We start from the raw sequence: 11,849 nt of genomic DNA on the forward strand, positions 1-11,849 counted from the left end.
CATCCTCTCCCCATTGTGGCATGGCACCTTATCCTGACCAGGGGCTGCCACTGAGAACATTCTCCACAGGGCACAGCCCCAGCTGCCCAGCACCTCACTGCACACCCATGTGGTCCCTCAAAGGCTGAGAAGGCAGCTGCAGCAGCTTTAGAGACAGCTGTGCCCCCTCCACATGGCTCTCTCACAGCTGCAAAGCCCTTTCCCAAAATGGTCATAGCTCCTCCTGGCTGCTCCAGAAAATGTGTGTGTCCCGTCACCCCCCAGCACAGCTGCCCCACAGAGAGGCACAGACACATCCCCGAGAGGTGATATGCTTTATTCTGAGGGGTGCAGGGCACGGAAAGGGAGCTAGGTGGACAAGGAAGATGAGCTGTGGGGAAGGTGTTTGCAGGCTGGCAAGGCCAGGCTGGGCAGCACTAGCAGGAGGTGAAGGTTTTCCAGAAGAAGTTCTTGCAGGGCGCCTTGCGGTCCCGCTGTGAGAGCTGGGCAAGCCGCCCCAGCAGTGCCTGCTCCTCCTCCAGCTTGCCCTCCTCCTCCATACCCGGGAAGGCTGCCTCACGCCCCATATCTGTGCCATCCAGCAGGCCTGCCAGCATCTTCAGGATGACATCCTTGCGGAGGGTACTCTGTTCCTGTGGGCAGAGAGCAGGGAAAGTGAGGGATGGAAGGCTCGTGCCCCATGGCTGCTGAGATTCAAAGCATGCAAACATCTCCCACGGGGGTCCCTTCTCATTCCCCTGCCGCATCTCAGAGCTAAGAGACAGCAGAACCATGCTAGAGCTGAGAGATCCGTGGCTGCAGAGGCCACTGCAGTCTCCCATCCCAATCCAGCTCAACCAGTTGGACCTTCATGTGCCACGTTAGGGCTGGGAATGAGCTGCTAATAAATAAGCTTGAATTGCTGTGAAGGCCTTCACTGCAGCAGTAATTAAATTTCAGTGTATGCCAAGCTGCCTCTGCTGCTCTGGCTGCCCAGCCTCCACCTTGGGAAGGTCAGGGAAGAGGCACAGTGTTCTGGGCAATAATAAATTAAGCTCATGGTGGGGGTTGTACCCCACGGTAAAATGCTGAGAATCAAATGCAACAAGGAGAGGGCTGGGTTGATAGGGAGAGGGATATCCCAAATATCTGAAGCAAAATGTTGCATCAGTGGAGACAGGCAGCTGTACTTCAAGAACAAGAACCTCTAATTCCATAGCCTGACCCTGGGGGAAGGTGGGACACAAAAGAGCTTTTGAGCACCATCCCTTTGCTGTAGCAACACACAGAAGAACAGAGCCTGTGGTTTGGAGCTTGAGGGAATTCCGGCAGTACAAGCTATAAGCTACCACGTTTGTTTTAATTTTTCATCCGACAAATCTGAGGAATTACCTGGTCTCTGTGACTCATTAGCAGAGACAGCTGCTACTAGCCAAGCTGAGACAAGATCTGTTCCTGTCAAACATCTATTTCCCATGCAGATAGGAATCTTGGAAGCAAATTTCCATGCCACTCTTCACAAATACCCCACACATACTTCTGGGGCTGCTTTATCTATCTGCTAGATTTGTCAGCACCAGCATTTGCCAAGGACCACCTTGTGAACAACTCAAAAGACGGATAAATACAGGCAGCAGAAATTGTCTTGAGTTTACCTTACAGAAGGTTTATGGATATTTTAAATCACTTTCTTAGCTCTAGTAATTACCCCTGTTATCACACAAAAGAAACAGGAGAAACAGAAAAAAATCCACACTATATCTCTGGCAGAAGAAAAGATAGGCAAACCAGTTTGTGCTCACCCTGATTCCTACTCCTGTGCTGCAAGTACAGAAATGTCTTGAGCCTTTGGGAGGGGGACTGGAACTGTGGAACCAGGCTACGTGTGTCTCCTAGGTCACATCTTTCTTGGAAGCATCTTTCCCAGCTTAACTGCTGTTTGGAAATCAACTGTTCCGAGCAGAAACTGTATCTTCAGACTCAGGGGTGGGGAAGGCACAGCACATGTTAGGGGATATTTCTGTGGCTGCCAGTGAAAACCAGCAGCTCTCCCCCCAGCACTAATCCACTGCTCATATCCTTTCTGCTTAGAGCTGTTCTGAAAGTGATCAAGACTCTCTTGCACCAGAGAGATCTCAGCACAGTGGGTGAGGGCAAACCTTTGGGCAGCTGCTTCACTCCCTATGCTACATCCATCAGTGACTCAGAGTGAACAGATCTGCCTTTTGCATTGCAATGTATTTTATGGTGGTTTGTTTTGTAAAATCCTGACATTTTTCATACTTAAAATATTTGTCTGTTACACCAGTGGTGACTGGTGTAACAGACAAATTGTTGGGATTGGTTCATCAGCATCCGTGAGTTTTTCAGTTTGCAGAATGTTCTATAATAGATATAATGAGTCTCTTCAATCATATCAAGATTTTGTAAGCAAGTGTGTAAAAGACCAAGAGCCATTACACTTGAATTAATTTTTACCAAAGACTTACTTATCAATTTATTTCCTGTAACTTGTTTCTTTTCCCCAGCAGCTAGGATTTACACCAGGAATTTATTTTTTATGAAAAATATGTTTACATTTTAAGTACTGGATTTGTATTGTAAGGATGTAGAGATGAAAGTTTCCAGTTATACCCAGAAGGGATAATCCCAGGCAGCTGCAGGAGCCCTGATCTCTAACAGAATGTCAGCTCCCCATACTGCATATGGTTCTGTCCTGTGGCCAGTTTGTTGTTAATGGGATGTGAGCCCGCTCCTGAAGTACTAACATGCCAATGGATGAGCTGGAGCCATCACTAAGACAGAAAAACAACATGGATATGCACAAAGGAGAAGTTAGTGCTTGTGAGACCCACCACGGGAATCCCTCATTTCTCTAGAATAACAGCAGCCTTACAGATATAGCCATGTTCGGCACCTAAACAGAGCTCAGAGGAACATCAGGGGCAGCAGGGAATATGCAGGTGAGAGGACTGCAGGGCAAGGGCAAGCAAAATGGGGCTTGTAATTAGGTTATGCTATGATTTCCTACCCCTTTGGTCTCTTCGAGAAATAGCACATCAAAACAAAGTTATTATAGCATTCTAGACATCATAATATTAGGGTTTTGCCAGCTGGTACAATAATTATATTGCCATAAGTTCTGCCACTGCATAGAGCTATGCTGCTGGTTGAGAGCATAATTATCCTAGCAGAGGTATGTCAGTATAACTCCTCTTCACTCCAGAAAAAGCAAATTTATTTATATGTAATTACTTCATTTATTATTCCTCTATTAATTTTCTACTGAGCCCATCTTTTAAACATTTGTCCTTCCCATGAGTCCTATTTAAAATACCATCTCCCTTGATCATTTTTACCAATTATGTATCTTCTCTCTCCCTCTCTAGTAGCTTGCTTTATTCTTTCATGCTCTACCCCTTCAATAATGTTTTCTCCTTTCCCCTCCAATCTCCTTTTTACCAGTTTTCACTTAGCTCAGACTTCACTTTTTCCAGCTCTCTGGCATCTCTCCTGGTACCTTTCTTAAATCAGCTGTCCAGCAATCCGTAGTAACAGCTGAGGTTTTGCAGCACGCAAAGCTGTAATGCCTTGGAATACGGACGAGTGGAAAAGCTGCATCAGGTACAGCCTACTTACCCTTATCCTCTTTCCTTAGCTCTATCCTGCTCTTACCCAAAGCATGTTGTACTCACCCTGGTGCTCTGCAGTCTCTCTTCCCCGGGCAGTGCCGTGGCTCTCACGCTCCACACCAAAAGCAGCACAGACACCAGGCTGGCCACCAGCTGCATGATGCACAGGCTGTCACTAGTGCTGAGTGAGAAACACTGGGAGAAGGAGCTATTCCTGGTGTATCTCTTCTGCCTCAGACAATGGTTGCAGTCCCTTTTATAGCCCTCTCCCAGCCTGGTAGATGACGCAAACAATTAAGTCTATATCAAAGGCAAATCAGGCTTTGGAGAGGTTGATAACATTCAGCTGCTTGAGCGGGATACTTCAGTACTTCTGGGCTTTCCACATGCCAGACCTGCAGAGGCTAAGGAAGCAAAGGTCTGGGACTCCAGTAACAGGCTGTTTCTTCATGTCATGATATTGTAGGCACTATCTGTTTCTCTTTTACTTAGCTGAGTTCTGTTTGGGAAATAATGATGGGTAGAAGAGGCCACCAGCTTGCACAAACCTCCAGCCAATGCTGGATGATTCAGAGTGAAGTGGTAAAACTTTTGGCCGCCAGAACTTACATATGGCTTGATTGATTTAAATGGAAACTAATGTGACTGAAAACCCTTCCCCAAAAGTGTTCCCTGCTCAGCACAGGAGCCCTAACTGTGGGAGCAGGACACGACATCTGCAGGAACACCGCCACCCTGGCATTAAAGCCAGCAAAAACAATTACTAAGTAGAAATAGTTACTCACCCAGTCTAACAAATGAATCTTTGTGGCTCATCCTCAAGGGGTGACACCACTCCAGGCAGGGATCTCCACACAGCCCCCAAGCACTGGGGTCAGACACTGCCCAAACAGCAGAAGACATGAGGTTAATGAAGCTTTTTGAACACTGCCTTCAGAGCGGTTCCACAAAATGCCCATCAATGCGGATCTTTAAATAAAGACAGCTTATACATGTGCTTGCAATAAACTTTTGTATGTTATTTCCTCAAATGCTTCTGCTTTAAAATAGATTTATATTGGAAGTGTTTAAACAAGCTTTGACATGAACTCTGCTCCCAGCCATGCCTCAAGTCCTAAGGAAGAGCTGGATATTCTTACACTCGTCCAAGCTGAGGCAGCTGTCACTGCTCAGGGAGGAGGTACTGCTGCAGAGGAGCAGAGATCAACAGCTACAGGAATTCAGGCAGGAAAAACTCTGTGCCTCCCACTCATGCCAGTTCAGCGAGCGTACAAGTCCTGCTCTCACCTGCACAAACTCCAAGACTCGTCATGGGTCTGTTTTACAGATAACCGGGATTGGTTTGGCGCCCCTCCTCGCCTCGGGGCCGCCGCAGATTGAAATCAGAACGAGTTAACTTGGTGACAGCACAGCTGTAGATCGTGGACATCGAGAGACTCAATAGAATTCCCCCATCCCTGGCTCAGGACAGCTCGTTCCCAGCGTAGCTATCCCCGGCACGGCAGGAACAGGGCGGCCGAAGGAGAGCGACCGCCGTGTTCTGCACCACCGAACGCGCCCGGGCGGACACGGGGTGAGCAGGGGCGGAACCGCAGCCCTCGGGGCCGAGCCTGTCCCGGGGCCCCACCCCTGCGGGTACCGCCCGCAGCTCCCCCTCCATCATTCCCACAGCTATTAGAGATATTAATTGAGAGAAAATTCCCATTTTCCATTACTTTCTAGACAAAACAGAAGGGGAAAACCTTGACAGTGTTTTTTTATGGGTTTTAATTACAGGTAACTCCTTGCCTTTTCATCATCCTAAGGTTTAAATTGGGAGGGAAGCCCAGCTGTCCCTCTTTTTTAATAGTTTGAGTAGAGGGGAAAAAACCCTTTTTCCATCACTGGAGAGATATGAAGTGATGAAAACCCCTCTTTTTCCAGTATTTTAGGGGATTAAATTAAAGGAGAGAAACCATTCATTTGACATCGTATCAATTTAAGTAGAGGTAACTGCCCCATTTCCTCATTTTAAGGGATTCGCTTAAAGGAAGTTCTACCTTGTTCAGTATTTTAAGGGTTTAAAGCTGCATTTCAGAGCACTTCTACCCATGCCCCAGCACCTGGTATTTCCAACGGGAGTGAGCCCGGCACATACATAATGCTAACGCCACCCAGCAGTCTGCTATTTTTCTTATTTTCATTTATAATGTAGAGAACCCTGATTAGAGGTCTCTATGAGACACCATTCTTATCGCTACTATTCTTCTCCACCTTTATTAATCACAGGCAGAGTACTACTTAGTAAACACTAAGGAATAAGTATGCAATTATAGTTATTATATATATTATATATACATAGATTATATATTATATATATTATATAATATATATTATATATATTGTTATTTATAACACCATAAGGTAATTATGCTACTATGCTGCTCAAACACAAAGATTTGCTTCTCACCAGTTTTTCACTCCATCGTTCTGAGTCATCATAGCAAAAAAAGAAATCCTTATCCTTCCCCTGAAGAGTTTTCTTCTACATGGAACCCTTAACCTCAAATTTAACTCAGAGGAGCCAAACAGCTACAGTCCCTCTGAGGGCTTTTATACCCGGTGGGATTTGCAGCCTCCCCTTTCCCAGGCATTGTGGGAAAAAGAGGCGGGCCCAATTAGGGGTATATTAACCCCAGGCTGTGCTAAGGGGCGTTATTCCTTCCAGGGGAATCAGCTGGGATAAAGAGTTCGTCTCTCATTTCAGCAAAGAGGATCTTTCAGCTTATTTCATCCTGCTGTCAGCAGGTATCTTTTGGGCATCTAAAGCAGCAGAGGTTTTGATGATACCTTGAAAAAAATAGTATTCAATACAGGGAGTATTTAAGTTCATGATTTTGGGTTGGGGGTTCAGTGGTGATAAGATGCTTTTATAACGATTTTTCTTTTGGGTTTTTTTTTTTTAGGAGGATTGCAGTTTCCTGAAGTTCTAGGTTATGTCAAGTATGGTACTTCAGATTCTCTCAGGAGATTCATCGCGTCGCAAAAGGGAACCACCCCCACGGCAACTTTTCTTAGCACCCGATCGGTCTCCTACATGGATTTGCATCGGAGAGATAAGTCAAGGGCCGTGATCCCAGAGGGGATCAAAGCAGGGCGGTGGGTTACGATTCACACCAGTTAGGGGCTTTGAGTTAGCTTTGGGGATGGGGAGATTCAAGAAATGGCTCCTTAGGCCATATAGAGGGAAAGCCTCACTTTGACTCACAATACTAAGGTAGGCAGGGCAGAGCAGTCCCAGGATGTGTTGTGTCACTTGTCTATTGTGCCTTCTGTGCCTGTCGTCCATGTCATACTTCTCTTGCCTCAGCCCTTCTAGGGGCTTATTGGAAACCTCGTTATCACTCTTAGCATCTCACCTTTCCTTGGCCCAGAGCTGATGCCATCACACCTTTAATTTGGGAGCGCAGACACGCATCAGAATCACATCTCTCTTTAGAAGTGTGAGTCGGACGTCTTTTTAGGTCTTGTTCTGAGCTGTATTGATGGCTCTGTGCACCAGTGTTTCATTACAGTGGATAAGGACTTGTACCAATTCAAATGCAGGCAGAGGATTCTTGTTGGGAAGGTAGAATTAGAAAGAAATTATAAATATGACTTTGTAGCCAGAAAGGCTAAGGAAGAAATACAAATGATAGCACAGTTTGAATAATTCAAAGAAACCGGGCTAGTATGCCAGAACACATTCTTTCCTGCAATGAAACCAAGCTGAGACCCCTCATCCTAGCCTTATAAGGAAAGGTCTGAAGGACCCTGAGATAACTAAAAATATGCAAGAATAGTGATTTCTATAGGTTGCAAACAAATGTTACTGTATTAGTATACTTAAAAAGATTGGTCAGTGAAAGAATAGAATATTTATATGTATAGATTATATAAGTAATTGTAAAAGAGAGCTTGCGCTCTTGGTTGCTCTTAACTCTTAGCTCTTAGTTCTCTTGTTTTCTCTTGTCTCTCTTACTACGTTCTCTTGCTGCTTTTTCCTGCTCTTCTTTAGCTCTTTTTCCCGGCTCTCTCACTTCTGTTATGTTCTGTTACTCTCTTTCGTAGCAATCTTAAGTCTTAAACTCATGTATTCATATCTTACCCTCTTTTGTATTGTTCTCTCTGAGCCCGCTTTGGGCTCTATCTGCTGGCTCATAGCAGGCTCTCTCTCTATCTATCCCATGCCCTGAAATAAACTTCTAACACCTAACTCGATTACAGAGGTCTTTGCCGTGTCTCTGACCATCCCCAGAAAGCGTCTCCTACAGATTCTAACCACAGGATTCTCAGGCGTTCATCTCTGCGGTTCTTGCAACTAGTTGTTCTGTTAGCATCTTTTTCCTCTGGGGCTGTATGAGCCTGGCAGGCTCGACTTTGGTCCCACCTCAGTCATCTCATTTAGCCTTTTCTTGGTCCTCGTGAGGACTTTCTTTTCTCAGAGTTTTCTTTCCCTGTCATGTCCCCTTGTCTCTGGTCTTGTGTGTCACAGGTGTCTGGGTGTATTTGGTCCGGAGCTGCTCTGCCCTGCTGCCCAGTCTGGTTGTAGGTGTTTAAGGACAAGTCCTGGGCACCTGTAATTTGAAATCTGTAATATGGGGTGTAGTTGGAATCTAGGTGGTATTCCTGTTTTGACACAAGATGTCTGGAGCTGTGAAGTTACCCTGCAGCACTTTGACTTTTTTTCCTAACTTTCTTTCAGATGCAGATGGATTAAACCTGTAGCAGAGCGCCCCATCCCAGATGAGGGGGTTTACCCCAAGAAGGTCAGTCAAGGTTTTTCTTTGCAGTGGGGCTGGGATTGGTCACTGTGTTACAGCTCTGCTCTTTGTCTTTATTTCTAGGAAGTAAAGCTGGATAGCAGCAGTGAAGGTGAAGTGGGTGCAAGGTGAGCATTGACCAGTAGACAGAAGCAGTTGTTATTGCTGGGGTCTCAGTTTCTGGTGTAACTGTAATCCCTTGTTGTTTTATTTTAGGTGGTCTACTTGCAAGATATCCCAGCCCAGGATGCCAGAGGACAGGTGGGTGCAAGCTCTAAGTGTGTTTTGCTGTTTAAGTCCCTGGTTTGCTGATAATCTTTAGTAATCTAAGATCAAATAAAAGAACCACATCATGAATCCCACCATGGGGATCATGACACGAATTGGCGTCACGGACAGGATTCTGAGAGACAGAAGGAGTTGCTGGTTTGTCATGCAGTCAGTATCAGGGGAAGAACATTTCGCTTCAACCGCTGCTAGCCTGCCATGCCAGTGAGCAGTGTCTAGAAAGTGAGGGAGGCAACTTGAATTTCTCACAAACTGCACATGCCTTGGTGAAAAGCACCCCGTGCTCTTTTGAGTGCTCTGTCTTCAGAATTTTACATGGGGTCTTTGAGTACAAGAGGTGGGACTGACTGATTTTTCTTCTGAAGTCCCTGCTTTACTGAGAACCTTTTGTACTCTAAGATCGAATAAAAGAACCCCATCACCAATCCCACATATTGGACTGTGACAGTAACTCAGTGCTTTTTTTCTTTTCTGTCTCTGCAGGTGTTGCTGCTGCCCCAAGCAGGCTGATGAGCAGGTGCATTGGCATTTATGTGGGGCGATTCATTGCTGAGCAGTATGCAGTACTATGCTAAGCATGTACCTTTTCATTTTGCAGGTATCCTCTGGGAAGTCTCTGGAGTCCAATGAATATTTGAAGTGAGTCGGGGCAGTGGTGCGATGGTGTCCTGGGCATTATTCTTTGTCAGGGCAACAGTTACATTTTCTGTTTTGTTGTCTTAGGTTCCATGAAGAAAGGCGGAGCTGAAGTTCGTAACCGGCCGCACTGAAGCTGGCGTGGAGGACGTCTCATCATCCACATCCTATCGAGGATGGGTTTTGTCCGATCATCTTCCAAAAGATAAGTGTCATGGCTGGAGGTTGGGAGCAGGGGAAAAGCCTTTATAATCACTGGAGGCAATTCCAAGTTAGCTTAGAGGACAGAGCTGTAGTGGCATGGGCCTCTCTGAAGCCAAGGGAGGGGGTTCCAGGCCACTCCTGGTTGTCATATGTTTCATGTCGTCGGGCACATTAGCCTCTTGACATCATCGTGGATTTTTTTCGTCCGAGGAGCTGACCTTTGCGTCCGCAGCTATTGCCATGGTCACCCAGCAGCCATCACCTGTGTTGCATTGTATTTGCTCACCTTGTACCGTGCTGTATTTGCTCGTCTTGTACTGTGTTGCCTTGGAGCTGTCCTGTCCTGGCACATAGTCACAGTTAGGTAGAACAGCTATAAAATGTTAAAGTTCCTCTTTTGTATGAGGTTTTGTGTAGAAAATGTGTGGGCCCAGAGTGGGGCTGAGTCCTAGCTACCCTGCAATCCCTCAGTGACCACCTTGTGTTGTCTTGCAGGTATCTGATGCCTATTTTCTGAGGATCTACCATTTGATGTTGAGAAGCAGCAGACAGAAGAGATATCAGGTCATTTTGTTCAGCATGGGGTTTCAAATAAGGGTTTTGGGCACTGTGTAAGAGTCTCCTGCTGTGTGTGAGAGTGTGTCTGTCTGTGAGAGTCAGTCTGTCTGTGTCTGCCTGTGTGTGACTGTGCGTGTGTGGGTTGACTGGTTCTAATGGTGTGTGTATGATTTTTCCTTTTCAGCACTTCAAACTCATTTTTAAGTTTAGAATAAAAAAAAATCTCCAGCCGGCTTTTTTTTTTTTTTTTTTTTTTTTTTTTCCCCCGGCTGGATTTTTTTTTTCCCTCGGTCCCGGCCGGTCTGCGAGGTGACTGTCATCGCCAAAGTTTGGGCACGGACCAGCCCCAGACTGGGGTTTTTACCAGGCAGGGTGATTTTGAGGCTCCTGGGAACCGAGTTCCTGAGGACCCCCAACAGCAGGCTTATAATGGAGCAGTTGAGAGGAGAGTGACAGTGAGTTTGTGTGCGAGCTGAAGTCGACTTCTGTGGTGAATGAGTATTTTGTGTTCTCTGTGCACCTTCTGGTTTGGGATAGCAGTAATAATAAAACAGAATGTATTGAACTTTTCAGAAACACATAAATGGTTATGTTATTATGGATTTGGCTTGTATTGTTCTGTCTTTGTATTTGCTGCTATCTTACTCTGGATATGAATTAGGAGTTTTTCAGTGTGTATGTGGGTTGTATTATATAGCATTTGTATCTGTGTTTGCATTGATATCCAGTTTCTATGTGTTTTGCTGTAGTGTAAATAAAAAAAAATTCATTCAATAATGTTGAATAAACTATAATAAAGATGATCCCCCTGCCCTCCCACACCCCCCCCGGCTCCTGTGTTTTTTGGTGTGGTTGAGTCATTATTTTAATTCTATTTCTTGCTTTTCTTCTCATTTTGCTTTTCAATCTCTTTCTAACTTTATGTCTCACTTTCTCTAAGGCTGTGTCACTGTTGCTCACCACATTTTTGTTTCTTTTCTCTCCAAGTCTAACCCTCTTTCCTTTCTTTCAGAGGTAGAGAGATTTCTTTTCACTCCAACTCTACTTCCTTTCCCTTTACCCCCAAGGTAGACAGAAAGGAAATTGAGTTGATTTCTTTCTACTGTAACTCAGAGTTACAGTGAACAAAAATTGCCTCTGCTTCCTTTCCCTCTGACTTGGAGAGAAAAGAAATTGAGTTTGTTTCTTTTCACTGTCCCTCTATTTCTTTGCACTCTAACTCTGAGTTAGAGAGAAAAGAGTTTGTCTTTTCACTCTATTTCTTTTCACTCGAACTCCAAGTTTGAGTGGAAAGAAATAAACTGTATTTTTCCTCTTTAACTTCTTGTTTTCCTTTCTAGCTTTAAATTTAGAAAAGCAGCAGTAGAAACTTTCAGTTGCTGGGGGAGTAAAAAACCAATTTAATTATAAATCAATCCCATTTACTCCCCAGGAGGCTGAAACCTTCTACTGCTGCACCAGATCTGTACTTTTTATTCTTTTCATATATACAGACCCTAAATACCCCTGCACATCCATACTGACCTACTGTGACACCCTAACCCACCCATATTAAAACCACCTAAACTCTACCACCACCTAATACCCCAATTACCCCTACACAACCAGTTCCACCACCCATCACAGCACCCCACGCCCAAGCACATTCCCCTCCTCTGCACCCCCCCATGCCCAAGCAGACACACCCCCCCTGAGCACAGGGCTGTGTCCACACCCCACCTTCCATCACTTCACCCTGCCCACGAGCACCACCCCCCCCATCACCACAGCA

The 11,849-nt window shown here is 45.4% G+C and overlaps 1 protein-coding gene across 4 annotated transcripts; it reads right to left on the reverse strand.

The window, feature by feature from the left end:
- Positions 1 to 297: 297 nt before the first annotated feature.
- Positions 298 to 6,151, reverse strand: LOC107213697 (somatostatin-2-like). 4 transcript variants are annotated; one of them, XR_004500074.1, is made up of 5 exons: positions 4,899 to 5,178; positions 4,397 to 4,492; positions 3,675 to 3,764; positions 2,614 to 2,774; positions 547 to 632 (listed from the first exon to the last, which is right to left on the reverse strand). XR_004500074.1 is itself a non-coding variant. In XM_015648410.2 (4 exons), the coding sequence occupies exons 3-4, from the start codon at positions 3,768 to 3,770 to the stop codon at positions 417 to 419; spliced, it is 312 nt and encodes a 103-aa protein (XP_015503896.1). In that variant the 5' UTR covers positions 3,771 to 4,015; positions 4,397 to 4,492; positions 4,899 to 5,177; the 3' UTR covers positions 298 to 416. The 4 variants fall into 4 exon arrangements, 3 of the variants coding, with proteins under 3 accessions (XP_015503896.1, XP_033375252.1, XP_015503898.1); XM_015648410.2 differs by lacking the exon at positions 2,614 to 2,774 and having other exon boundaries at positions 298 to 632; positions 3,675 to 4,015; positions 4,899 to 5,177; XM_033519361.1 differs by lacking the exons at positions 2,614 to 2,774; positions 4,899 to 5,178 and adding an exon at positions 6,061 to 6,151 and having other exon boundaries at positions 301 to 632; positions 3,675 to 3,885.
- Between the last annotated feature and the right edge of the window lie 5,698 nt (positions 6,152 to 11,849).

The sequence above is a fragment of the Parus major genome, chromosome 21, assembly GCF_001522545.3.
Source record: "Parus major isolate Abel chromosome 21, Parus_major1.1, whole genome shotgun sequence".
Lineage (NCBI taxonomy): Eukaryota > Metazoa > Chordata > Aves > Passeriformes > Paridae > Parus > Parus major.